The 25,790-nt window shown below is 43.9% G+C and overlaps 1 protein-coding gene across 1 annotated transcript in view; it reads left to right on the top strand.

The window, feature by feature from the left end:
• Positions 1 to 664: 664 nt before the first annotated feature.
• Positions 665 to 25,790, top strand: part of LOC126235667 (ATP-binding cassette sub-family C member 4-like) — a 311,483-nt gene continuing 286,357 nt past the window's right edge. The window contains exons 1-2 of the mRNA XM_049944390.1: positions 665 to 790; positions 23,832 to 23,942. Of these exons, the coding sequence (XP_049800347.1) occupies positions 714 to 790; positions 23,832 to 23,942 (188 nt within the window). The 5' untranslated portion in view covers positions 665 to 713. The remainder of the gene's footprint in view (positions 791 to 23,831; positions 23,943 to 25,790) is intronic.

A 25,790-nucleotide genomic window follows, 5' to 3' on the forward strand; every position in this document is an offset into this window, starting at 1 on the left:
AATAGGTTATGTTTGAGTTTGCTTTGTCAGTGTTTAAATGATAAAAATAACTGAAGACTTAGTTTCACCATTTCTGTAAGTTTCCGCTATAGTGTCAAGTCACTACACCACGGACCTCTCGTAATGAAACAAATGTTGTATTATGGAAGGACATCTATATGTGGACATCGAAACCAGAAGCTCCTTGGAGAGTGTGGGGGTACTTGGGGTATAGGTTGGTGGGGAGTAGAAGCATGAGGAGCAGAAAGAGGAAGTAGGAGGCGAAGGTGCGGAGTCGGTGGGTAAGATGGGAATGGAAGAAGAAAAGTGGGATGCGAAGCTGAGTCAGTTATTAGCTGATGCCGTGCGGCATTCGGTCACAGAAAATCTGAAGCGAGATTATCAGGCTGAAACTCACCACTTCACCCTCAACTCGAGTATCGAGTTGTGTGACATCTCCAAAGTTAATTCTCTGGAACGTGTGAACGATGTTCTCACTTTTTCCGCAGGATGTCACTTCGACAGGCGCCCCATCTGCAGTGCGATAGCGACGTCATAGATAAGGGACCCTCTGTTATTAGCAGTTTGTCACCGGCGAGAGACCGTGGAGGGGGATAACGCCTCCCACCCCGACCGCCGATGTTACACAGCGTGCGTACAGCCAAATCGAGTAGTCATCGCGTATCGACGATCCGCAGTAGCTCGGCGACCACGAGAGGATACGGGGGTGTGCCATGGACACCTCATCCAAGAGCAGGGCCAACCCCAACCCGCGTGCCACAGCAAACCCCGTCTCGGTGCTCTTCTTTTGGTATGTACCTGCCGTTTCACGATCTGCACTTGTTTACTTCGGGCAACGACTCTCAGTTGTTGATTATAATGAATGGAAGTAAAATGACCTACAGGACAGCTGTAACCAGTGATTTCTTTATTGTCACAAACGGTTTCGCTGCATTAAAACAGCATTGTCAGGTGAAAACAGTGTCATATGAGTGCACTGGGACGCCCCCATCGTTCGTAGTCAAACACTAAACCCCTGAAGAGGGGAAGCCGTGAAAATAAATAAAACAGAACACCGGAGCGACATTATTTTGACGACATCCCCTTTTCAGGTGTTTGATGTTTTACTACGAACATGAGTGGTGTCTCGGTGTGCTAATGTGACACTGTTTAAATCTGAGGATGCTGTTTTAACGCAGCGAAACCGGTTGTGACCATGAAGAAATAACCAATTACAGCTGTCTTGCGGTTCATTTTACTAACATTCATTATGAAGTTTAACGGCTGTGGCTGCCCGCATTACAAAGTTCTATGTTGATATACCGAGCGAGGTGGCGCAGTGGTTAGCACACTGGACTCGCATTCGGGAGGACGACGGTTCAATCCCGTCTCCGGCCATCCTGATTTAGGTTTTCCGTGATTTCCCTAAATCGTTTCAGGCGAATGCCGAGATGGTTCCTTTGAAAGGGCACGGCCGATTTCCTTCCCAATCCTTCCCTAACCCGAGCTTGCGCTCCGTCTCTAATGACCTCGTTGTCGACGGGACGTTAAACACTCACCACCACCACCACCACTATGTTGATTATAAAATATCGTGCTCCTAGGTTATGAAGAAATATCAAGAAATAGAAGCTCTGAGATAAGTAACTAACGCTGTGCTACCAGTTTAGTGAATGCACGTATTCTGTTGTATAGTGCGGCTGTTGGGGGGTCACGTTACATCGTGCTCACAGCAAGTGCGAAAACAAGGGAACGGTAGAATATAAAAGTCAGCGCGCAGTGAATCTACTCCCGTCGAATTGTTTGCGTTTGGAAATTAACGAATGGCGTTAGTGCGGGTCTAGTGATTAAAAACTGTATATCGCCCCTGCACGAATTGAGGTACCGAAAATTTCTTCAAGTAGCAGAAATAAGACCGGTAACACCTTGAATGAAAAGACACCGCAATTATGCTTCTATACTCATCTAGACGTTTTGAATGAAGTCATTCCGCTTTACGCTGTAAAAATATTGTTTACAACGATTGCATTTTTGACACACCGTGGGATATTGTAACCCACTGAATAACATAAATCTGTGACATGCTAGAACGTAGTTCTCAGTAGTGTAACAAATGCACGTGGTGGTGTAACTTTTTCGCCGTTCCGTAGATCATGCGAGCACACGTTAGAAAGCTGGTGAAATAACAGTAAATATGACAAACCCAAGTCAAAATCTCGTGCGGCAAGCGTAGTTGGGGGTTGGGTTGTTTGGGGGAAGAGACCAAACAGCGAGGTCATCGGTCTCATCGGATTAGGGAAGGACGGGGAAGGAAGTCGGCCGTGCCCTTTCAAAGGAACCATCCCGGCATTTGCCTGGAGCGATTTGCGGAAATCACGGAAAACCTAAATCACGATGGCCGGGCGCGGGATTGAACCGTCGTCCTCCCGAATGCGAGTCCAGTGTGCTAGCCACTGCGCCACCTCCCTCGGTGTGGCAAGCGTAGTGGACGGTTCACAGTCAATATATCTGCTGTTATTTCATCGGCTTTCTAACGTGTGCAATGGTGTATGCATTTGCTTTTACACTGCAGAGAACTATGTTCCAGCATCTCACAGCTTTATGTTATTGAGTGGGTTACAACATCCTACAACGCTTGATAATGACCGTATGTCGAAATTGGAATTTCGATGAGTAATATTTCAACAGCCTAAAGCGAAATTACTTCATTCAAAAATCTGACGAAGACTGTGGACTCAAAATCCGTACAGACTTAAAATCGTGGGCGTTTGCAAAAATTTTCCCAAGAGGGGGCAAGATTAAAAAAAAAGAAGAAAAAAAGGTTCAAATGGCTCTAAGCACTATAGGACTTTACAACTGAGGTCATCAGTCCCTTAGACTTAGAATTACGTAAACCTAACTAACCTAGGGACATCACACACATCGATGCCCGAGGCAGGATTCGAACCTGCGACCGTAGGAGTCGTGCTGTTCCAGACTGATTTTGATATAACTGTGTCTGTGAGTTTGTAAACATTGTCCACAAGTAATAAATTTGACAAGAAGCATACAGATCAAAAGATTGATAGTTTTCTACTTAGTACTTTTAAGGTATCGTTTTGGCACCTAAACGTTGATGATATATCAATAGTGCACGGAAATTTCATATTTCCATGTTGCTAATAGGAATTTGGACGCCAATTTTTTTTGAGTCAACGACCTGTAATTACATCTTCACATTATTAAGTCCAGGGTATGAACACCCATAACGTCGCGTTAAAAGCCGCCCGGGGTAGCCGTCCGGTGTAAGGCGCCTAGTCAAGGATCGCTCGGCTCCCCGCGACAGAGGTTCGAGTCCTCCCTCGGCCATGAGTGTGTGTGTTGTTCATAGCGTCAGTTAGTTTAAGTCAGATTAAGCGGTGTGTAAGCGTAGGGACCGATGACCTCAGCAGTTTAGTCCCATAGGAACTGACCACAAATTTCCAGATGGTCACGTTTGTAATCCTCGACTTGGAGAATGAGTGTATAAGCTTTAGAAAAAGCTTATTCAATTTTGATGTCATCTATAACACTTCGTTTGCTTAAAAAACTTCACGTCTACTCACATTACTCGGTTTGTTGCATTACCTTCTTGATTTATACTTTTTAGTATCGACTGACATAACTGCAATTGAACAAAATGTGTTATGATAGCGACATTTTTTGGGTCCGTTAGGTAAAGTATAGCCCAGGGCCAATGACGAGTAAATGAATGTGGGAAACCTCACAAAAGCATTCTCAAATTGGCTGGTATTATCAAATCAGCCCCTTCGCAAAGACTACCAGTACTTTAAAAAATTTTTTTGAACGATGCGATGAAGCCTTGCGTGTAGGAGAACAAATTTATTTTGTTAATTGACCCTTGGCGAGGACAGACAACTCCGCTATTATACGACGAGATTTTGCTAGATGAAGAAAGACTGCCATCGTGCAGTATTGAAGTGATTACCCCCAAACGCTCTCCGCTAGTGCAGCCCTGCAATGTCTGTTTTTATCGTCAGGTAAAGAAGTTGATCAGAAACTTTCAAAACTGCTCTCGTATCTCACAGGAAATCCACATCCGGAGTGGACTGCATGAAAACACACTCCATTCTTCGTCAGCAGCTGTTCTCGCCAATATCTGGCGAAGTGGTGCGTTTCGATTGGTTTTCTGTCGAACCGTGCGATGAGAGAGGACCTTTCATGAATGCAGATCTAGTCTGCTTTTCTCTAGACGCTTTCAAACAACCGTCTAGTTGTAAGAATGCTGCATTTATAACGTGTGCAAGATGCCGAAAAAATTATTGTTTTCCCTGTTTTTACGATGAACATCACGCCAGCACGTGTGAATCAGCAACTGTAAAATGATAAACACACCTAATTTTGGAATGAAATTACACAATTTCAGAGACTTTACTGGCCTCATACATACATGGTTTTATATATGTATACCGGGTGATCAAAAAGTCAGTATAAATTTGAAAACTTAATAAACCACGGAATAATGTAGATAGAGAGGTAAAAATTGACACACATGCTTGGAATGACATGGGGTTTTATTAGAACCAAAAAAAACACCTCACAATGCTAGACGCGTGAAAGGTCTCTTGCGCGCGTCGTTTGGTGATGATCGTGTGCTCAGCCGCCACTTTCGTAATGCTTGGCCTCCCAGGTCCCCAGACCTCAGTACGTGCGATTATTGGCTTTGGGGTTACCTAAAGTCGCAAGTGTATCGTGATCGACCGACATCTCTAGGGATGCTGAGAGACAACATCCGACGCCAATGCCTCACCATAACTCCGGACATGCTTTACAGTGCTGTTCACAACATTATTCCTCGACTACAGCTATTGTTGAGGAATGATGGTGGACATATTGAGCATTTCCTGTAAAGAACATCATCTTTGCTTTGTCTTACTTTGTTATGCTAATTATTGCTTTTCTGATCAGATGAAGCGCCATCTGTCGGACATGTTTTGAACTTTTGTATTTTTTTGGTTCTAATGAAACCCCATGTCATTCCAAGCATGTGTGTCAATTAGTACCTCTCTATCTACGAGTACATTATTCCGTGATTTATTCAGTTTTCAAATTTATACTGACTTTTTGATCACCCGGTATATATATATATATATATATATATATATATATATATATATATATATATATATATATATATATATATATATATATATCTGTACGAGACCAATAACGTCTCTGAAATTGTGCCATTTCTTCTGTTTAAGTGTCTGCACCTGGGTATCAGGCTGGATCTCTCCATTTACGTTCGATGCTGAGGTGCTGTTCCTGAATATGGAGAGCCTCGGCAATTCTGTTCGTGTGTAAGGGGGAATTTAAAGTGGCTTGGAGCAGCAGTAACAACCTGGATTGAGGAGGATGGCGTGCAAGGATAATCCGTGCAATTGTGTGAGCCGCCGTGGCAAGGTCACTTAGTGGCTAAAGCACCTGCCTGCTAAGTAGGAGGCTTCGGTACAAATTGAATAGCATCTAATTTTACATACGAAGTTCTCGTGTACGCCTGGAAATTTACATGCAATCCCAAATTCGTCTTCTCCTTTCATTTTCATGCCTCTCATGAAAATATTAATAAAAACAGTATACTGAGCATTATTTCCATGTGTTTTCAATGTGATGTAAAAACGTAAATTAAAAAAACTCCTCTTAGGGACTCGCCCCAATTACTCGCGGATTACTGTTCTGTACCTTTTCCGCAGAGCCAAATACAGGAAATCGCGGTAACATAACTGGCTAAAGACGCACGCGACCCACGCCAAAAATTCTACTTTTTTCTAAACGCTTGGCCAGCTGGAGCTCCCATTTCTGTCGTTTCCATTTCTGGCCAAGCCTGCATATACTATAAATTTGGACGAAATCGGTTATGACGAGTGGGCACGGTGCCCTGCAAACCATAATCGACAATCGACTCCATTCTAGACGACCACCGACAAAAACGGCAAGACCCTCTGTGGAAGGTGAGTTCAACCTTACCACTGCATGGACTGGATAACAAAATAATAATACGCCATTCATCAGCCAAAGGCCAACGGACTTTGCCCTGGCACGCAACACTTCGTCAGTGTTAGACGGAATTAGATCCCAAAGTGGTAGATGAGTGTACTTTCTTTTTTTTACGCAAGTGGGGCGTGCAACATTCCCGCTTTGTGATTGCGGAGAATCACAGACCACCCGACACATCATAGAAGAACGCTCCAAAGTGTCATACGGTGGTAGACCAGAAGACTTGCTGTTGACAGCTCCCAAGTCGATAGATCACACAAATACCCCAGATATTTGCTTCCAAGTTTCAGTATTACATAAGGGGTGTCTCTCCTGAGAGTCATCGGGCGCATTTTCTCTGGTGTCTCGGAAAATATTTGGAATTTTGTTCTGCAGTGCATAGCTGCACTTAGCCCAGACAAATGCTGTCCATCACACGTTTCATGCGACACCAGTTGTCAAGTGAATGCGTGTGAACAGGGACAGTGAAACAGGAAGAGTAATCAGAAGTACAGCAGCGAAAGGGTAGCGCTGCTGTGTGGTGATAGTAATCAGCGAAGGGCAGGGCCCCGGCGTCACTGCTCCAGCACCGGTTACTCTTCGTTTTATTGCCCCTGTTAATACGTATCGATGAAACGAATATTGCTCTACGCTAATTTGAGATCACTTTATCGAATGGGCATTTAAAAATAATATTGTCTGTAACGGGAAAACAAACTGACGCTTTAAGCTGAAACTGAGTGCCACATGAAACATGTGATGAGCAGTACTTCTTTGCGCTGACTCCAGCTACACATTGCAAAAACAAAACTCCAAATACTTGTCGAGACATCAGAAACAATACGCCTGGCGACTCTTTGGCTGCCTTCATAGAGCCGCCGAAAACAGCCGTCAGATGCCGTCGCCAGAGGTCGCCCGACAACACTGACCGACAGCTTGGTCACGGTGCGTCTGATACACTTCGTCAGCTTCTGGTGATATTAAGGAAGTCAGGTTAGGTTAGAACGTATTCTGTGTATGAGGTAGGTTAGATTTTAATGTCCAAATGCGGGACGGATAGCACTACACCTCTGTCCTCGGACACGACTGCTACATTGCGGCTTTTGCTGTCAAAAAGACGCTGGTGCATGTGAATGAGCTAAAGTACGAGTCTACCTGTCTCGAAAAGAACGTCCCGAGTACTGTACACTCTATCATCAGTTATCGGAAAAACCAGACACGTTATACGAAAATATCAGATAAAGGAGGAAACTTTCTGCTACATACTCGAGACGATTCGTTGTGACCTTGAAAGGCAAGATTTTGCTGTATTTATTTGAAGTTGTGCAGCCATACGTCAATTAACCTTCAACGGGCCGGCCGTTGTGGCCGAGCGGTTCTAGGCGCTTCAGTCTGGAACTGCGCGACCGCTACGATCGCAGGTTCGAATCTTGCCTCGAGCATGGATGTGTGTGATGTCCTCAGGTTAGTTAGGTTTAAGTAGTACTAGGGGACTGATGACCTCAGATGTTAAGTCCCATAGTGCACAGAGACATTTGAACCATTTTTAACCTTCAAGACTGTTATTTAGCGAACGTGTGGTAGACAAGCATAAAGTTCAGAATAAGATACCCTTAACACCTAACGCACTGTAAAGCGGAAAAACATATACGAGTACTGCATTTGCAAACCAGTTCATATAACACAATCACAACACTGCTGGCATAAAAACGTCAGCAGGCATGATAACGCAGACAGCTGAAATCCACCTACCACAACGCTAAAACAGATCCTCCACAGTAACTGTGAGCACAAGAAAGGCCACAATTCGCACTTGAACGAATCGTTGTTTGAGGCCACAGTTTATTGCTAAAATATCCGATAAAGATTTTGCATACTTGCGGTTTCGAATAAACCTGCGATTCCAGTCCGTAGACTCGGAAATACAGTCAGCACCTGACATTTCACACCCCGAGGATGCCACAAACTGACTCTTTCTTGGACTAAACTTATCAGCGTCTCATACTCCACATTTCGCGCGTGAGAACGTCGGTTGATTTCACCGAAGGAAACAAGCAGATCTGAATTTCAGCGATTGTCGTCCGAAGTCTGTACGTTTGGATGATGAGATCGGCAACATTGTGAGCGTGCACGCAGTGGCGAACTGATTTGAAAAGTCGGCCGTTTTCGGGTGACGTCGATTGTCGGCGGAACCCACCAATATCGGAGCCACTTCAACCTCCGCCTTAAGAGAAACCCCCGGTGACTTATACTCTACATTATGTATCGAAAAACCGTACGATAAATAGTTTAGTTTCACATAGGCTGTAAGTAAAAATCTTGTTCAACTGGGTCATCAGACAGAAAAGGCATCTGGCTACCCTCTACCACGAAAAATGGCAAATCCCGATTAACATGCTGACCCTGTGAATGACAAGGGATAAGGCCAGGAAAACGAAAATTAAGAAAAAGAAGTTGCTGATAATGCTGAGTAGCCAGTGAGGTATCGATGAGATGATTCTCTTTCGAATGCATGGAAAGAAAATATTAGAATGAATATTTCATCCGAGAAAGGAGTCTGCACTGTTTTGAAACAGATTAAAACCGTGTGCTGCACCGGATCTCGAACCAGAATAGTGGCCGAGCGGTTCCTGGCGCTTCAGTCTGGAACCGAGCGACCGCTACGGTCGCAGGTTCGAATCCTGCCTGGGGCATCGATGTGTGTGATGTCCTTAGGTTAGTTAGGTTTAATTAGTTCTAAGTTCTAGGTGACTGATGACCTCAGAAGTTAAGTCGCATAGTGCTCAGAGCCATTTTTGATAAGCTTAAGTCCGCGAGTGAGCATGGTTTTAGAAAGAATCGCTAGTGCGAAACTCAGTTTGCCATTTTCTCACACGATATACTGCGAACTATGGATGAAGGGCAACAGGCAACAGGCAGATTCCATATTTCTAGATTTCCGGAAAGCATTTGACGCGGCGCCCTATTGCTGGCTGTTAACGAAGGTACGAGCGTATGGAGTAAGTTCAGAGGCATGTGAGTGTATTGAAGACTTCTTCAATAATAGAACCGAGTATGTTGTTCTCGACGGCGAGAGTTCGTCAGAGACAAGGGTACCGTCATGAGTGTCCCAGGGAGGTGTGACAGGGCGGATGTTGTTGCCTACATACATAAATGATTTTGGTGACAGGGTGGGCACCAATCTGCGGTTGTTTGCTGATGATGCCGTGGTGTAGGGTAAGGTGTCGAAGTCGAGTGACTGTACGAATATACGAGATGACTTAGACAAAATTTCCAGTTCATTTGATAAATGGAAGCTAGCCCTAAACGTGGAAAAATGGAAATTAATGCGGATGATTAGGAAGATCAAGCCCGTAATGTTCGGGTGCAGTACTGCTAGTGCCCTGCTTGACACGGTCAAGTCGTTTAAATATCTGGGCGTAACGTTGCAAAGCGATATGAGCATGTGAGAACTGTGGCAGGAAAGGCGAATGGTCGACTTCCGTTTATTGGGAGAACTTTAGGAAAGAGTAGTTCACGTGTAAAGGAGGCCGCACGTAGGATGCTGGTGCCACCTATTCTTGAGTACTACTTGGATGTTTGGGATCCATGCCAGGTCAGATTCAAGAAAGACGTCGATCCAATTCAGATCCGGATTGCTGGATTTCTTACCGGTAGGTTCGAACAACACGTTAAGTGTTACGGAGATGCTTCGACAACTGAAATGGGAATCCCAGGAGGAAAGGCGTTGTTCTTATCGAGAGACACTACTGAGAAAATTTAGAGAACCGGCATCTGAAGCTGACTGCCGAACGATTCTACTGCCGCCCACATACATTGCGCGTAAGGACCACGAAGATAGGATACGAGTAATTAGGGCTCATACGGAGGCATCTAGACGGTCCCTCGCTCTGTTTGCGAGTGGAGCGGTAGAGTAACTGACTAGTATCGGTACGGGGTACCCTCCGCCACGCACCGTACGGTGGCTTGCGGAGCATCTGTGTGGATAAGATGTAGATGTTAAAGGACAGGCTGAAGTTCTGGATGTACGGCTGCACTGTTGAGCGTTGCCCCAACAAATACCAGAGATGTACACTCTTTGTTGACTGTGGCTCCCTACACCACGATGTCTACATCTACATCTACATCCATACTCCGCAAGCCACCTGACGGTGTGTGGCGGAGGGTACCTTGAGTACCTCTATCGGTTCTCCCTTCTATTCCAGTCTCGTATTGTTCGTGGAAAGAAGGATTGTCGGTATGCCTCTGTGTGGGCTCTAATCTCTCTGATTTTATCCTCATGGTCTCTTCGCGAGATATACGTAGGAGGGAGCAATATACTGCTTGACTCTTCGGTGAAAGTATGTTCTCGAAACTTTGACAAAAGCCCGTACCGAGCTATTGAGCGTCTCTCCTGCAGAGTCTTCCACTGGAGTTTATCTATCATCTCCGTAACGCTTTCGCGATTACTAAATGATCCTGTAACGAAGCGCGCTGCTCTCCGTTGGATCTTCTCTATCTCTTCTATCAACCCTATCTGGTACGGATCCCACACTGCTGAGCAGTATTCAAGCAGTGGGCGAACGAGCGTACTGTAACCTACTTCCTTTGTCTTCGGATTGCATTTTTCTTAGGATTCTTCCAATGAATCTCAGTCTGGCATCTGCTTTACCGACGATCAACATTATATGATCATTCCATTTTAAATCACTCCTAACGCCTACTCCCAGATAATTTATGGTATTAACTGCTTCCAGTTGCTGACCTGCTATTTTGTAGCTAAATGATAAAGGATCTATCTTTCTGTGTATTCGCAGCACATTACACTTGTCTACATTGAGATTCAATTGCCATTCCCTGCACCATGCCTCAATTCGCTGCAGATCCTCCTGCATTTCAGTACAATTTTCCATTGTTACAACCTCTCGATACACCACAGCATCATCTGCAAAAAGCCTCAGTGAACTTCCGATGTCATCCAGCAGGTCATTTATGTATATTGTGAATAGCAACGGTCCTATGACACTCCCCTGCGGCACACCTGAAATCACTCTTACTTCGGAAAACTTCTCTCCATTGAGAATGACATGCTGCGTCCTGTTATCTAGGAACTCCTCAATCCAATCACACAATTGGTCTGATAGTCCATATGCTCTTACTTTGTTCATTAAACGACTGTGGGGAACTGTATCGAACGCCTTGCGGAAGTCAAGAAACACGGCATCTACCTGTGAACCCGTGTCTATGGCCCTCTGAGTCTCGTGGACGAATAGCGCGAGCTGGGTTTCACACGACCGTCTTTTTCGAAACCTATGCTGATTCCTACAGAGTAGATTTCTAGTCTCCAGAAAAGTCATTATACTCGAAGATAATACGTGTTCCAAAATTCTACAACTGATCGACGTTAGAGATATAGGTCTATAGTTCTGCACATCTGTTGGACGTCCCTTCTTGAAAACGGGGATGACCTGTGCCCTTTTCCAATTCTTTGGAACGCTACGCTCTTCTAGAGACCTACGGTACACCGCTGCAAGAAGCGGGGCAAGTTCCTTCGCGTACTCTGTGTAAAATCGAACTGGTATCCCATCAGGTCCAGCGGCCTTTCTTCGTTTGAGCGATTTTAATTGTTTCTCTATCCCTCTGTCGTCTATTTCGATATCTACCATTTTGTCATCTGTGCGACAATCTAGAGAAGGAACTACAGTGCAATCTTCCTCTGTGAAACAACTTTGGAAAAAGACATTTAGTATTTCGGCCTTTAGTCTGTCATCCTCTGTTTCAGTACCATTTTGGTCACAGAGTGTCTGGACATTTTGTTTTGATCCACCTACCGCTTTGACATAAGACCAAAATTTCTTAGGATTTTCTGCCAAGTCAGTACATAGAACTTTACTTTCGAATTCATTGAACGCCTCTCGCATAGCCCTCCTCACTCTACATTTCGCTTCGCGTAATTTTTGTTTGTCTGCAAGGCTTTGGCTATGTTTATGTTTGCTGTGAAGTTCCCTTTGCTTCCGCAGCAGTTTTCTAACTCGGTTGTTGTACCACGGTGGCTCTTTTCCATCTCTTACGAACTTGCTTGGCACATACTCATCTAACGCATTATGTACGACGGTTTTGAACTTTGTCCACTGATCCTCAACACTATCTGCACTTGAGACAAAACTTTTGTGTTGAGCCAACATGTACTCTGAAATCTGCTTTTTGTCACTTTTTCTAAACAGAAAAATCTTCCTACCCTTTTTAATATTCCTATTTACGGCTGAAATCATCGATGCTGTAACCGCTTTATGATCGCTGATTCCCTGTTCTGCGTTAACTTTTTCAAATAGTTCGGGTCTGTTTGTCACCAGAAGGTCTAATATGTTATCGCCACGAGTCGGTTCTCTGTTTAACTGCTCAAGGTAGTTTTCAGATAAAGCACTTAAAAAAATTTCACTGGATTCTTTGTCCCTGCCACCCGTTATGAACGTCTGAGTCTCCCAGTCTATATCCGGCAAATTAAAATCTCCACCCAGAACTATAACATGGTGGGGAAATCTACTCGAAATATTTTCCAAATTATCCTTCAGGTGCTCAGCCACAACAGCTGCTGAGCCAGGGGGCCTATAGAGACATCCAATTACCGTGTCTGAGCCTGCTTTAACCGTGACCTTCACCCAAATCATTTCACATTTCGGATCTCCGTCAATTTCCTCCGATACTATTGCACTTCCTATCGCTATAAACACGCCTCCCCCTTCACTGTCCAGCCTGTCTCTGCGGTATACATTCCAATCTGAGTTTAGGATTTCATTACTGTTTACGTCTGGTTTCAGCCAATTTTCTGTCCCTAGTACTATATGGGCGTTGTGACCGTTTATTAATGAGAGCAGTTCTGGGACCTTTCTGTAGACGCTCCTGCAATTTACTATTAGCACATTAATATTGTTATTCCCTGTTGCATTTTGCCTACTCCTACCTTGCCGCGTCTCAGGAGGCGTCTTGTCGGGCCTAGGGAGGGGATTCTCTAACCTAAAAAACCCCCATGTGCACTCCACACGTACTCCGCTACCCTTGTAGCCGCTTCCGGCGTGTAGTGCACGCCTGACCTATTCAGGGGGACCCTACATTTCTCCACCCGATAGCGGAGGTCGAGAAATTTGCACCCCAGATCTCCGCAGAATCGTCTGAGCCTCTGATTTAAGCCTTCCACTCGGCTCCAAACCAGAGGACCGCGTTCGGTTCTGGGAACGATACTACAAATAGTTAGCTCTGATTTCACCCCGCGAGCGAGGCTTTCCGCCTTCACCAATTCCGCCAACCGCCTGTACGAACTGAGGATGACCTCTGAACCCAGACTGCAGGAGTCATTGGTGCCGACATGGGCAACAATTTGCAGTCGGGTGCACCCAGTGCTCTCTATCGCCGCCGGCAGGGCCTCCTCCACATCTCAGATGAGACCCCCAGGCAGGCAGACAGAGTGAACACTGGCCTTCTTCCCCGACCTTTCCGCTATTTCCCTAAGGGGCTCCATCACCCGCCTAACGTTGGAGCTCCCAATAACTAATAAACCCCTCCCCCCGTGTGCCTGCTCGGACCTTGCTGAAGGAGCAGCCACATGTCCACTCACAGGCAGAGCGGGCGATGCCACACGGCCAGCCTCCACATTGACCCTCCGCCTCGTGCGCCGCGAACGCCGCTGAACCCGCCACTCCCCTTGGGGAGAGGGTGGCCCAACCGCGCCCAGTACACGCGAAGATGTCTCGACAGCAGGGACAGTGGGTGAAGCATGTAACACCTGGGGTGTACCTTGCGACGCACGAGACTCCCCACTGCCGCTACACTCCGAGGCAGCAGCCTGAAGACGGCTGACCGCGACCATCAACACGCTCAGCTGTTCGCGAACAGTGGCCAGCTCCTCCTGCGTCCGTACACAGCAGTCACACATCCTATCCATCCTAAGGAATCAATTTACTGAAGAGAGTTAATCAACCTTTAACTAGACTGCTAATTCACTAAAGGCGGCTGTTTCTTCACTAAACTGTGGTTGCTAGGCACTTCTTGCAGAAAACAATGAAAATAGCACTACCTGTCTGTGGACTGTATTGAAAACAAACACTAGAACTACTGGCACTATGGTTGACTAAAGGGACTCTGACTGTATTCAAAACAAACACGAAATCTATGGAACACTATTACTAACACTCGACAATTAAAGCTTCCTAAAAGCAAATACACACGGAAGAAGAAGTGACAAGTAAGAAAAATACAGTTAATACTTAAATGAAGGTAGCTCGCTGCACAGCAGACGTGAAGCAGACGGCAGTTACGACGACATGTCCTGACATGGTTTTGCACGTCACGGCCTGATACACACCAGCAGTTGCTGCTCTTCTGGTCGATAGTGGAGCTGCAGTCGACCATCACTGATGCCAAGCTAGAATTTGATTTTGTCACCAATTGTCCCTCCAACTGCGTCCTTCGCTGTATCGTTGGAGGTTGGCTGTATGGTAATCACATGTGACAGGAAACCTGGTGAGCGGCACCCTTTCTCGAAGACACGCTTGCAGTAAATAGCAGGTCCCACCTGGGTGAATCACTGGTCGTACTTTTTTTGCACGGTGATCATGCGATCAGCCGCTTACCTAATACGTTGGTCCAGGCACGAATCTATTTGCCGCTGCCTTTCAGGAGCATGACGGTGCACGCATCTTCTTCGCATCACTACGGCAATTACTCACTAATCGCATCTCATGTCCGACGGGCTGCGAAATTCTTCTGGAGCACCGCTCAGTGTCCCTGAGGACCGCAGAACATCATCACTGAAATTTAGCTGATACCAGTATCAAGATACCTACATATATTATCGGTAGATCCCCTTACGGTGTGTGGCGGACCGCTAACATTTCCCTTCTTTCCTGCTCTGCTCAAGAACGGTGCTTGCGATGAGCGACTGTTGTTAAACTCTTCCCTCAGTTCTAATTGCTATGATTTTTCCACCGCGACGTTTTGTCAGATTTATACGGAACCAATAGGTATCCTAAATCTTCTCGAAAAGAAACGCTCTTTGGGGTCCTGGCAGTGAAGTCTGATTCAAAAATGGTTCAAATGGCTCTGAGCACTATGGGACTTAACATCTATGGTCATCAGTCCCCTAGAACTTAAAACTACTTAAACCTAACTAACCTAAGGACAGCACACAACACCCAGCCATCACGAGGCAGAGAAAATCCCTGACCCCGCCGGGAATCGAACCCGGGAACGCGGGCGTGGGAAGCCAGAACGCTACCGCACGACCACGAGATGCGGGCAGTGAAGTCTGATGAACGCCTATGTAGCCCTCTCACGGTTACCTAACGAACTTGTGATAATGCGGTGCTCATCTTTAGGCATTCTCTATGTCCTACCTCGCAGCAAGGATAGCAGACCGACTAGAAATACACTACAATCGGCCGAATGGTGTTTTATAAGCCATTTCTTTTTCAGACGAATTTCGTTTCCTTAAGATTCCCCAATGAATCCCAGCGTGCTAAATGGTCAACACAAACCAGCCTTTCAGAAAGACAAATACAGTTCTTATAGCCTCAGCATTTCAAACGCGGCGTGCCTACCTCTATCTCAGGAAGGCAATCTAAATTACTGCCTTTACTGCTCTCTATTGGTACCTCGTTCAAACAGTGTTTCTGCTCCACGCTTTCAGAGTTACTTGTTTTTATTTTCGAGCTAGTGTACTTGGACTGTGTTTAGAGCAACTGCAGAGGAAGAACTTTCTCCACCACCTTTTACGTCGGCCTGCTTTGCGGCATTTTACAGACGATGCCGGTTATCTGTCTGTGTAAACTTGAGAAATATTTGATTACATATCCCCACTCACGATTAGATACGCTTGTGACACAGTCACCTCTTAGATATAAAGCGGGTAATTCCACTACAACTTCTCCGCTAAGGAGTTAAAGAGTTTTTACCGGATGTGATGAACATTATGTAAAGTGTGGAGCGCATGACATCGCAGAAGTAAAATTTGGACATATGATTTCATATTCTTTTTCGAATATGGATAATTTTGAAATGAGCCATAACGATGCGCACATTCTACATAATTTACATGTCCACTCTTTACTCTCTAATTTCTCGAGAATTTGGATTGAACAAAATTGATGTCACCAATTTGACATTATTTACTTTTCCGATTATTTCAGTTTAATTTCCCGGGAGCAGAAACGATTGTTGTTACTAGTACTGCCGCTGCTAGCAGTAGTAGTGCTACTCATTAGTAGGCTCTGATACTACTCCACGCAGTCTTTCAGATTTTATTCCCCGTGTTTTGTCTAACAGCAAAGCGCGAGGAATGCCACAATCAGACATGCCCGCTCTGTCGTACGCGGCACATCAAAACCTGCTGCACTGTGGAAAAAGCTGCGCAGTTTCGGTATAGGGAAGCGAAGATCTGACGCTGTTTATCAAGCGTCTGCAGAAGAATTAAACGATTTCTTCTCAACAGCTGTAAACTGCCACGAAGCGACAAATTACCAGCCCAAAGATATCAATCTCTCGAGACACAAGTTTTTCCTAAAACATGTCACTACCGGCACAGTACACAAGGCAATTATGAGAATCTCTTCCGAGGCAGTAGGAAATGATGGAGTGAGCATTGGCATGATTAAGAACGTCGTAGTCACTATTACTCCAGTTATCACAGACATCTTCAACCTGTCTCTTGTCAGTAGTACATATCCTACTGAGTGGAAGCAAAGTTTAATTCAACCTATACCCAAGACTGACAACCCTAAGTCGCCAGGTGACTACAGGCCGATCAGCATACTACCTGCAATATCTAAAGGCCTAGAATACATCGTCCCTGAACAGCTGACGGATTACCTCAAAACTCATAACATCCATGACAAATATCAGTCAGGCTTTCGAAAGCACCATAGTACAGCAACTGCCTTAATCAAAGTAACTGATGACATTAAACATGCTATGGACAGACGTGAAGCTACCATCCTAACACTGCTTGACTTTAGCAAGGCTTTTGATACAGTTGACTTTGATATATTACTAATTAAAATGAAACAGCTGAATTTCTTAAACAGCGCAACACACTGGTTCGACAGCTACCTCAAAAACAGAAGTCAACAAGTCATTTGTGGGTCGGAAAAGTCATCATGGAAAAACGTGCGCTCTGGAGTTCCCCAAGGCTCCGTCCTTGGTCCATTACTCTTCTCACTGTACATTAATGATATTTCTTCAGTGATTCACTCCTGCAACTACCATCTATATGCCGACGACATCCAACTGTACATAAGTGCAAGCCCCAAGAACATTGCTGACGCAGTAGCGAGTATGAACGCAGATCTTTGCTCTGTTTCTCGACGGGCACAGAACCTAGGTCTGAAATTAAACCCCAAGAAATCCCAGGTCATACTTATATCTCATCCAAAGTTAATCAGCCGGTACTTTCGCGAAACAGTCCCTCAAATACTCCTCAATGGTACCCAACTACCACACCAAAAAACAGTAAAAGACCTTGGAATAATCTTGGATGAACACCTAAACTGGGAAGAACAAACAGTCACAGCTTGCCGGAAATCGCTCTCCTCCCTACATGCAATCCAAAAACTTAGAAAAATATGTCCAACCCATGTTAAACAAAAATTAGTCCAAACATCAGTCTTGCCTAATCTTTACTACTGTGATGTAGTTCAACACGGTAGAAATAGTGAAAATTCCAGATGCCTCGAGCTAGTGATGAATGCTTGCGTTAGATACGTATGCAATATACGGTTGTATGATCATATCAGTTCTTTATACTCCCAGCTAGGTTGGATACGCCCACATAAAGCACGCGATCTCCACACGATGTGCTTACTTCATCGATTTCTTAGCCACTGGTGCCCCCAATACTTATCTACTCACATTAAACACCTATCATCTTTCCACAATCGCAATACCAGATCGGATACGTCTAGCATCTTGGCTGTACCTTTACGTAACACAAAATCTTTCTCCGTGTCATTCTCCATCTCAGCCACACGACTATGGAACGCGCTCCCCTGTGATCTGCGTCTTATCCAGAACCACTCAACATTCAAGGGGGAACTCAAGACTTACATATTAGAGACGGTATAGTCACCATTGTTGTGCCCCTCTCATCTCTTTCTTTCTCCTCTCCATCATAGCTTCGAGTTTTACAATTCTATTTCTCTTCCTCTAACCTTCTACCTCTTCTATATCTCTTTCACCCCATTCTATCATCTTATGTCTGTGCTCGATGAGAATAACTCACAAGCTGAAAGAACATAAAGAGAAAATTCTCAACTAGCAATAGGACTGACATTCATAAAAGAAAAATATGTTTACTTTCATATACATAGTCATTATTATTATTATTATTCTTGATTGTTATAATTATTTTTTGATTGTTATAATTATCGTTGTACTACTGTTATAATCTCTATTTTTTTCTTTAACATTAATACTGTATAACACGTTACATGTCCTTAATGTTCTGCACAAACTGTAATTCGTTCAATCTGAGTATGCATGGTTAGGTGTAAGAGGGGGCCTGAAGGCCCTAATCTTGCCAGGTAAAATAAATGCACAAATTAATTAATTAATTAATTAATTAATTAAGGCGAATACTGTGGTGGTTCCCTTGAAACAGAAACCATCGATTTCTTTCCCTGTCCTCCTCCTGTCTGAGCTGGTGCTGTGTCTAATTACACCTTCGTTCCTTTTTTCTAACAGTAACTAAAACAGTAATACACTACCGAAAAAGAGAAACGACGTACCACAAAGGAATCATCCGAATGGAACGGAAATCGGTAGCTGTGATGCACACATCACAATTTCAGAATAATTTGATGATTTATTCAAGAGAAAGAGCTTCACAAATTGAGCCATTCAATAACGCCTTGGTCTGTTTATGGTCCTTACGCAGGCAGTTATTCGGATTGGTATTGATTCGTGGAGTTGTTGGACTTCGTCCTGAGGGGAATCATTCCAAATTCTGTCAAACTGGCGCGTTGGGTGGTCAAAACCCCGAGGTGGCTGCAGGAGCCTGGCCATAATGCTCCAAGCGTCCACGGCTCGGGAGAGACAGTAGAAATTCTGGCGTGTGCGGGCGGGCATTATCTTGCAGAAATGTAAGCACGGAATGGCTCGCTATGAAGGGCAACTAAACGGAGTGTAGAATATATTCGACGTTCCGCTATGTTGTCAAGATGCAGCGGATTACAACCGAAGGCGTCCTGCCATGAAATGAAGTGGCAGCACAGACCGTCGCTCATGGCTGTCGTACCTTATGGCGGGCGACATCCGGGCTGGTAGCCCACCGCTGCCTGGGGTGTCCCCAGACACGCCCTCACTGGCATCGGGGCTCAGCTCGAAGTGGGACTCATCACTGAAGACAGTTCTCCTCCAGGCAGTGAGATTTCAGGCCGAATGCACCCGACACCACTGTAAACGGGCTTGTTGCTGTACAGACGTCAATGGTGGTCGGTGTAAGGGTCGCCGTGAAATCAGCCCCCTTCCTGTGTGCCACCTATTAATGGTCCTTGTGGTCACTGAAGCACCAGTTGAACGTCAGATCGACGGTGATGGTGAATCTCGGGTTCTGAGTGCCTCTTTCACGATTCCTCTCGCTATGTCGTCTCTCTAGGTCGACCGCTTCATTCTTGACGCTGTGTTCGGCCGTGGTTCACCCGTTCCTGCCAGCATCGTCGAACAGTTGCATCGCTCCTATTCAAATGTTGATCGATTCTGTGAGATAACGGGCGAGCTGTGGCGCCCTCAAAATAATCTAAGTTGGCGTGGCCGCACTTGCACGCTCGTCAAAGCCGGGGCCCGGCTGCAAACACGTGGTGGCAAACGTTAGCCGGACGAGAGGGGGGGGGGGGGGGGTTGTAGCCCCAGCGCACGGTCCAGCCGCGTGGCTGCGAATTCCTCTGTGACGAGGACGGTGCTTTGTGTCGATGAAGGAGATGTCCGTGCCGGGAGTGCCGAAGATGGCGGACTTTGTGAAACCTTAATGGCAGACGTTTCACATTTCGTATAGGAATTAATACTACCCAGATGAATCATGGTACCTCACTGTAAATTACCATTAATTGCACGACGATTCTGATGCTGTAATCAAATTTTCAATATCTTTATTAGTTTAAAGTTTACTATCTGACGGTAAATTATACAAGTAACACCCAGCAAAGAATTTCCAAAATATAAACGGTTCTTCCGATTTCGTCGATCTACGTGTCTTTAGAAACCTATTAGTGTAAACCCAAATTGGTATGAATTACAGAAACGTAACTTAAATAGTACATGAGTTATTGGAGGTCAAAGTGGCAGATTACTATCGATAGCGTCAGGCCATACGCACTCCACAGTTTAAAAAAAAGAACGGTAGCAGCATGCTTATAAACATATTGGTTCATCCATATCTTTGTTAATATCCGATATATGCTATTCACGAAGAAACTGGTCAATTATCTACTGTGTATTACAAAGCAGAGAGACATTAGGCTCCTAGCCTATCTTTTGCTTCCTTTCTTTTGATATATGTTTATTTAATTGTTTATGTATTTAATAATGTGTGTTAGGCGTGTTTATGGTCCAGCCGTAAATATTTATTTAATTTCAAGTTATTTAAATGTAACCCCAGTAATTCGTATGTGTTTAATTATGTGTGTGGGTGCGTTGGCTTGAAGACATGGAGGGAGCGCTCTAGCCAATCACAGCGCTCGTGAATGGGGAGACTGGATGGGAGCGTCGTTTCCAGAGAGGACACGAGGAAAGACTTGGACAGTGGAGCAGTTTGCGCGTGGTCGCGGGAGATAAGAGATACTTTGGAGTGCCGACTTGTGCTCTTGTGAGAATTCCGTGGCTTCTGCAGTGAAGACATAGTGTGCGTTTAGAAGTGAATATCTCGCGAGCTGTGTTGTTGTTCATAACTAATTACGTGCAGTAGGAATCTATCGTTTCCCTGTTATTCAACTTATATTTTATTTAATTGCTGGACCATATACACCAATAAGTGCTTTGCAGAAATATACCGCATTCCCAAAGGTACTTCTACTATCTTACTCATCATTTAAAGTCGTTAAGATAGTACCTGCAGATTTTATTTAATTGCAATCTTTCATTTATAAAATTCGCAATTGCCGAGTGATAGGAACCTTCGACCATTCGATTCATGTATGTATTCTTATCGTATACTGTAGACTCAGCAGTATTTGGCCTATAATGCAGCAACTACGTATCCCAGCCCCTAGACAACGACACCAGCCAAAAGTTTTAATATTGGAACTCTGAGTCGGAGGGTCCGTAGTTATTTTCGACAGCCCGCAATTCGTTGATTATTCCGATGCGACTCACCTCCAACTATTTTTGTAAGCACAGTGACGGTCATTGTGATGAGAGTCGTAGGACTGTAAACATCACCATTGCTATACTTATTGGCACCAACTGTTTGGAAGTAGATTCAATATCGCTCTGGATTGTTATCATAAACTAGTTTCACCATGCGGTGTTAGCTGCGCTTAAACTGTTATTTATATTTAAAAAATGCCCGTGTATGTATTTATTCCAATCTTCTATTAGTCAGTCTCCTGCTTCCCACTCTCTCTGTCCACTTCCAGCCCCCCCCCCCCTTCCTACTCCCTGTCCATCTGCTCCACCCCTTCTCTCTGTCCACCTCCTCCACCCCCACTCTCTGTCGGTCTCCTCTGCCTCTCTATGTTCACCTCGACCTCCCTTCTCTCTGTCCAACTTCTCCTCCCCCTCTCTCAGTTCATCCCCTCCTCTCCTCTCTCTATCCACTTTATCACCCCCACCCTAATAGGAGGCTGGCTGTTCTTACCGCCATGGTATTTTTTTATGTGTACCAAATTTGGTTAAAATTGTTCCATGGTTCTAGGATGAGCTTTTTACCCATGTCATTGCCCACATACGCACATAACACATATATTTCACACGTGTTTAACATATTTATCACGTATTTGTACACATATTTCACCTTTATCTCTAGCGAATTTCGCCTTGTAGTTTCATTTTTACACAGCTCAATGTTCATCAGATCGCATTTCCTGAACTGTGTCTCGTAGAGTGATATAATTTTGCAACTGCATCCTGTGGTATACGTGGCTACTGTGTGCGAAACGTACAGGGTGATTCAAAAAGAATACCACAACTTTAAAAATATGTATTTAATGAAAGAAACATAATATAACCTTCTGTTATACATCACTACAAAGAGTATTTAAAAAGGTTTTTTTCACTCAAAAACAAGTTCAGAGATGTTCAATGTGGCCCCCTCCAGACACACGAGCAATATCAACCCGATACTCCAACTCGTTCCACACTCTCTGTAGCATATCAGGCGTAACAGTTTGGATAGCTGCTGTTATTTCTCGTTTGAAATCATCAATGGTGGCTGGGAGAGGTGGCCGAAACACCATATCCTTAACATACCCCAAAAAGAAAAAATCGCAGGGGGTAAGATCAGGGCTTCTTGGAGGCCAGTGATGAAGTGCTCTGTCACGGGCTGCCTGGCGGCCGATCCATCGCCTCGGGTAGTTCACGTTCAGGTTTCATAACTAACCTTTTTCGTAGGACTCTCCATACAGTTGATTGTGGAATTTGCAGCTCTCTGCTAGCTCTGCGAGTCGATTTTCCTGGGCTGCGAACAAATGCTTGCTGGATGCGTGCTACATTTTCATCACTCGTTCTCGGCCGTCCAGAACTTTTCCCTTTGCACAAACACCCATTCTCTGTAAACTGTTTATACCAACGTTTAATACACCACCTATCAGGAGGTTTAACACCATACTTCGTTCGAAATGCACGCTGAACAACTGTCGTCGATTCACTTCTGCCTTACTCAATAACACAAAAAGCTTTCTGTTGAGCGGTCGCCATCTTAGCATCAACTGACGCTGACGCCTAGTCAACAGCGCCTAAAGCGAACAAATGTACAACTAAATGAAACTTTATAGCTCCCTTAATTCGTCGACAGATAGTGCTTAGCTCTGCCTTTTGTCGTTGCAGAGTTTTAAATTCCTAAAGTTGTGGTATTCTTTTTGAATCACCCTGTATTGTGAATAGATGTAGTAGTAGAGAAGTAATAAATTAAAATGTCATACATGATGCGACACTTTCTCATGCATGTCACTATTTGACATCGTCTCCTGAACTATCTATCACACAATGATATAATTTTGTTGGTACATTCAATGGTACATGTGAATACTGACTTCAAAATGCGTCGCGAAGGCAGTTAACAGTAAAGAAATAATATATTTAAACGTCATGCTTCCAGAGGCAGTTTTACTGCATGAACGGCGAAAATATAGTAAACAATAAACGTTTTTCCCTTCAACATTTTGCTGTAGTTGTCAGCGAGAAAATATTTTAAACAGATTTGATATTATGTGTGAAGATTCTTACAAGTCACAAAGTAGTCTCATTCTCAAGCACTGGACGAATTAAGTATGTGTATTCACACATCGTGGAGTGCGCTACTTTTTCACCCTCATTCCTTAGATAGATGGATATCATAAGTGTTAATTCAGAGTATAATCTATCTCCATCCCAAATTTCATCCACATCCGTCCAGCCATTTCAGCGTGAAGGGCTAACAAATATACGCACTAACTCACACATACAGTCACGAGTACTTTAAAGAGTCAACAGGTTTCAGCATTTGATGCAATTACGAAGTTCCACACGTTTTGCGAAGTACTGTTTCATTTTGCATAGAAATTAGTTTTTTGTGGATTGATGGGAGAAGAACTTTTCTCCTCGTTTTAGTGAAAATACTTTTGACTGGTATCTTCGTGTAGTTACGAACTATTTTTTTAATCCAATACGTTTCTTCTCAGGTGGCTGAAAGACTTGTTCGTCAAAGGATCGAAGAAGGACCTTGAGGTCGAGGACCTATATGATACCCTGAAAGCAGATCAGTCAGCGAAATTAGGAGATACTTTCGAACGGTAAGTATTGCTCTTATCTGTCGGCTATTTAATATGGCGGACTGGTATCGTCTGCTACCACAGTTGGTGATGCTCCTAAACACTAGCGACTAGGCAACGTCCCTTTTCCTTAATATATGTATATTTCTCGTCATTTTGTCTACGCAGTGTATGCGTTTCAACTAAATCAAAGCACCAACCGCACACTTCACTTCGTGCAACGTCAATTAATGACAGATCGGATAATGATGAGAATACCACCCTGGAAAGTAAACGTCAGTCACTTTTCCGTTTGTACATCAGAGTCGTTAACATAAAAACAAAACGATAACATCGCTCTTGAATATCAGATAATAACATCACATTGCGTATTTTTTCATATAATAAAGAAACGCTCTCTCGCAACTTTATTTTTTCAATAGTTCAACCTAATCACTCGCCTTCAGACTTTCTCACGAGTCTTATTCAGACAATATATTGCGTAACATCTCAGGCTGCACAACTTGTATGAATTCTTATGATTCAGTTATGTGAACTCGTGACAAATAATTGTGACTGTAGTTGCAATTAAAAATACAAATAGTAATAAAATTAAAAATAATACCTTAATGCTATGGCAAGCAAATAGTATGTTTTCAAATAGCTTTGAGAAATATGTACTAAACAATGGAAAATCCAGGTCTGAATGTAACAATATTACGAAAAGAAAAGTTACTGCTCACCGTGGAGCGGAGATGCTGAGTCGCATATAGGCACAACAAAATGACTGTCACAAATAAAGTTTTCTGCCACTAAGGCATTCGTCAAAAATAGAGGACAGACACACGTACACACGCACGCAAACGCAACACACACAAACATTCCTCTCGTCTCAGGAAATTGCAGCCACAATGCGAGCAGCAGCACTATAATCCGCTCAATCATAAGAATAAACCTGATGTAAACAAACACAAACGCGATGATTGGTCAGAAGCCGTAGCATACGTACACTGGTGTTGTTACGCTCTTGGAAGTAGCTCCTACTCACGTATCAGATATCTTATTATTACGTTACGTTAAATGAAACTTTAAGATATTCAAAAGTATTAACAGCCACATCGTTTTTCTTTAACACGCTGCAGATAGGTAGTTTTTATTTCAAAAATCGCGTCCGCTCACAGCCTCTGCAGCTTTGTGCTCTGATTGTCGCGCTGTTTATGCACAGTATGAAAATGCTGAGCCTGCTTTCTGTTCCGTAGTGAAACGCGAGCGTGGAACACAGCTAAAAAGTGCGGAGAAATAGGCTGTTCTTAATGTTTTTCGTACATTGACAGAGACAATCGGCTCTGAAGTTTTCCCAGCTTGTTATGTTTTGCAGCTGAGATCACACCCAACAACGAATGTGTAGCGTAGTCGGTAGCGTGATGGAATAAGACTAAATTTAGGTAATAGTTCGTTAGCTCCAATCTTCCCAGTATTTTTTTTTTCTTGTTCAATTTGTAATACCTAAATCTCTTAATTATAGACACTTATCATTTTTTATGAACAATGCACGTCGTCTTGTTTTTAATTACATATTGGACGCAAAATTCCTGTTTCTATTTCAAATACAAATTTTAACTATCGACGTTTTATGTAAGACTGTTCATGAAAGTTGCTTAAATTAAGGAAACATAATTTGATTTTGTAAGGCAAAAGTGAAAAACCAAATCCTCTTTATTCGGACTGTGTCCATCGTTTTATAGCACAGAGGTAAAGAAGTATCGTAGTAACATGAAAATCAATCATTTTCACTGCATCGAGCTTATCATACAAATGCTGCATTTTTACATTTGCTACTGTACCATTACAATATGAACCCTGCAGAACTGACGATCTGGAGCCAAATTG

The sequence above is a fragment of the Schistocerca nitens genome, chromosome 2 (genome assembly GCF_023898315.1).
Source record: "Schistocerca nitens isolate TAMUIC-IGC-003100 chromosome 2, iqSchNite1.1, whole genome shotgun sequence".
Lineage (NCBI taxonomy): Eukaryota > Metazoa > Arthropoda > Insecta > Orthoptera > Acrididae > Schistocerca > Schistocerca nitens.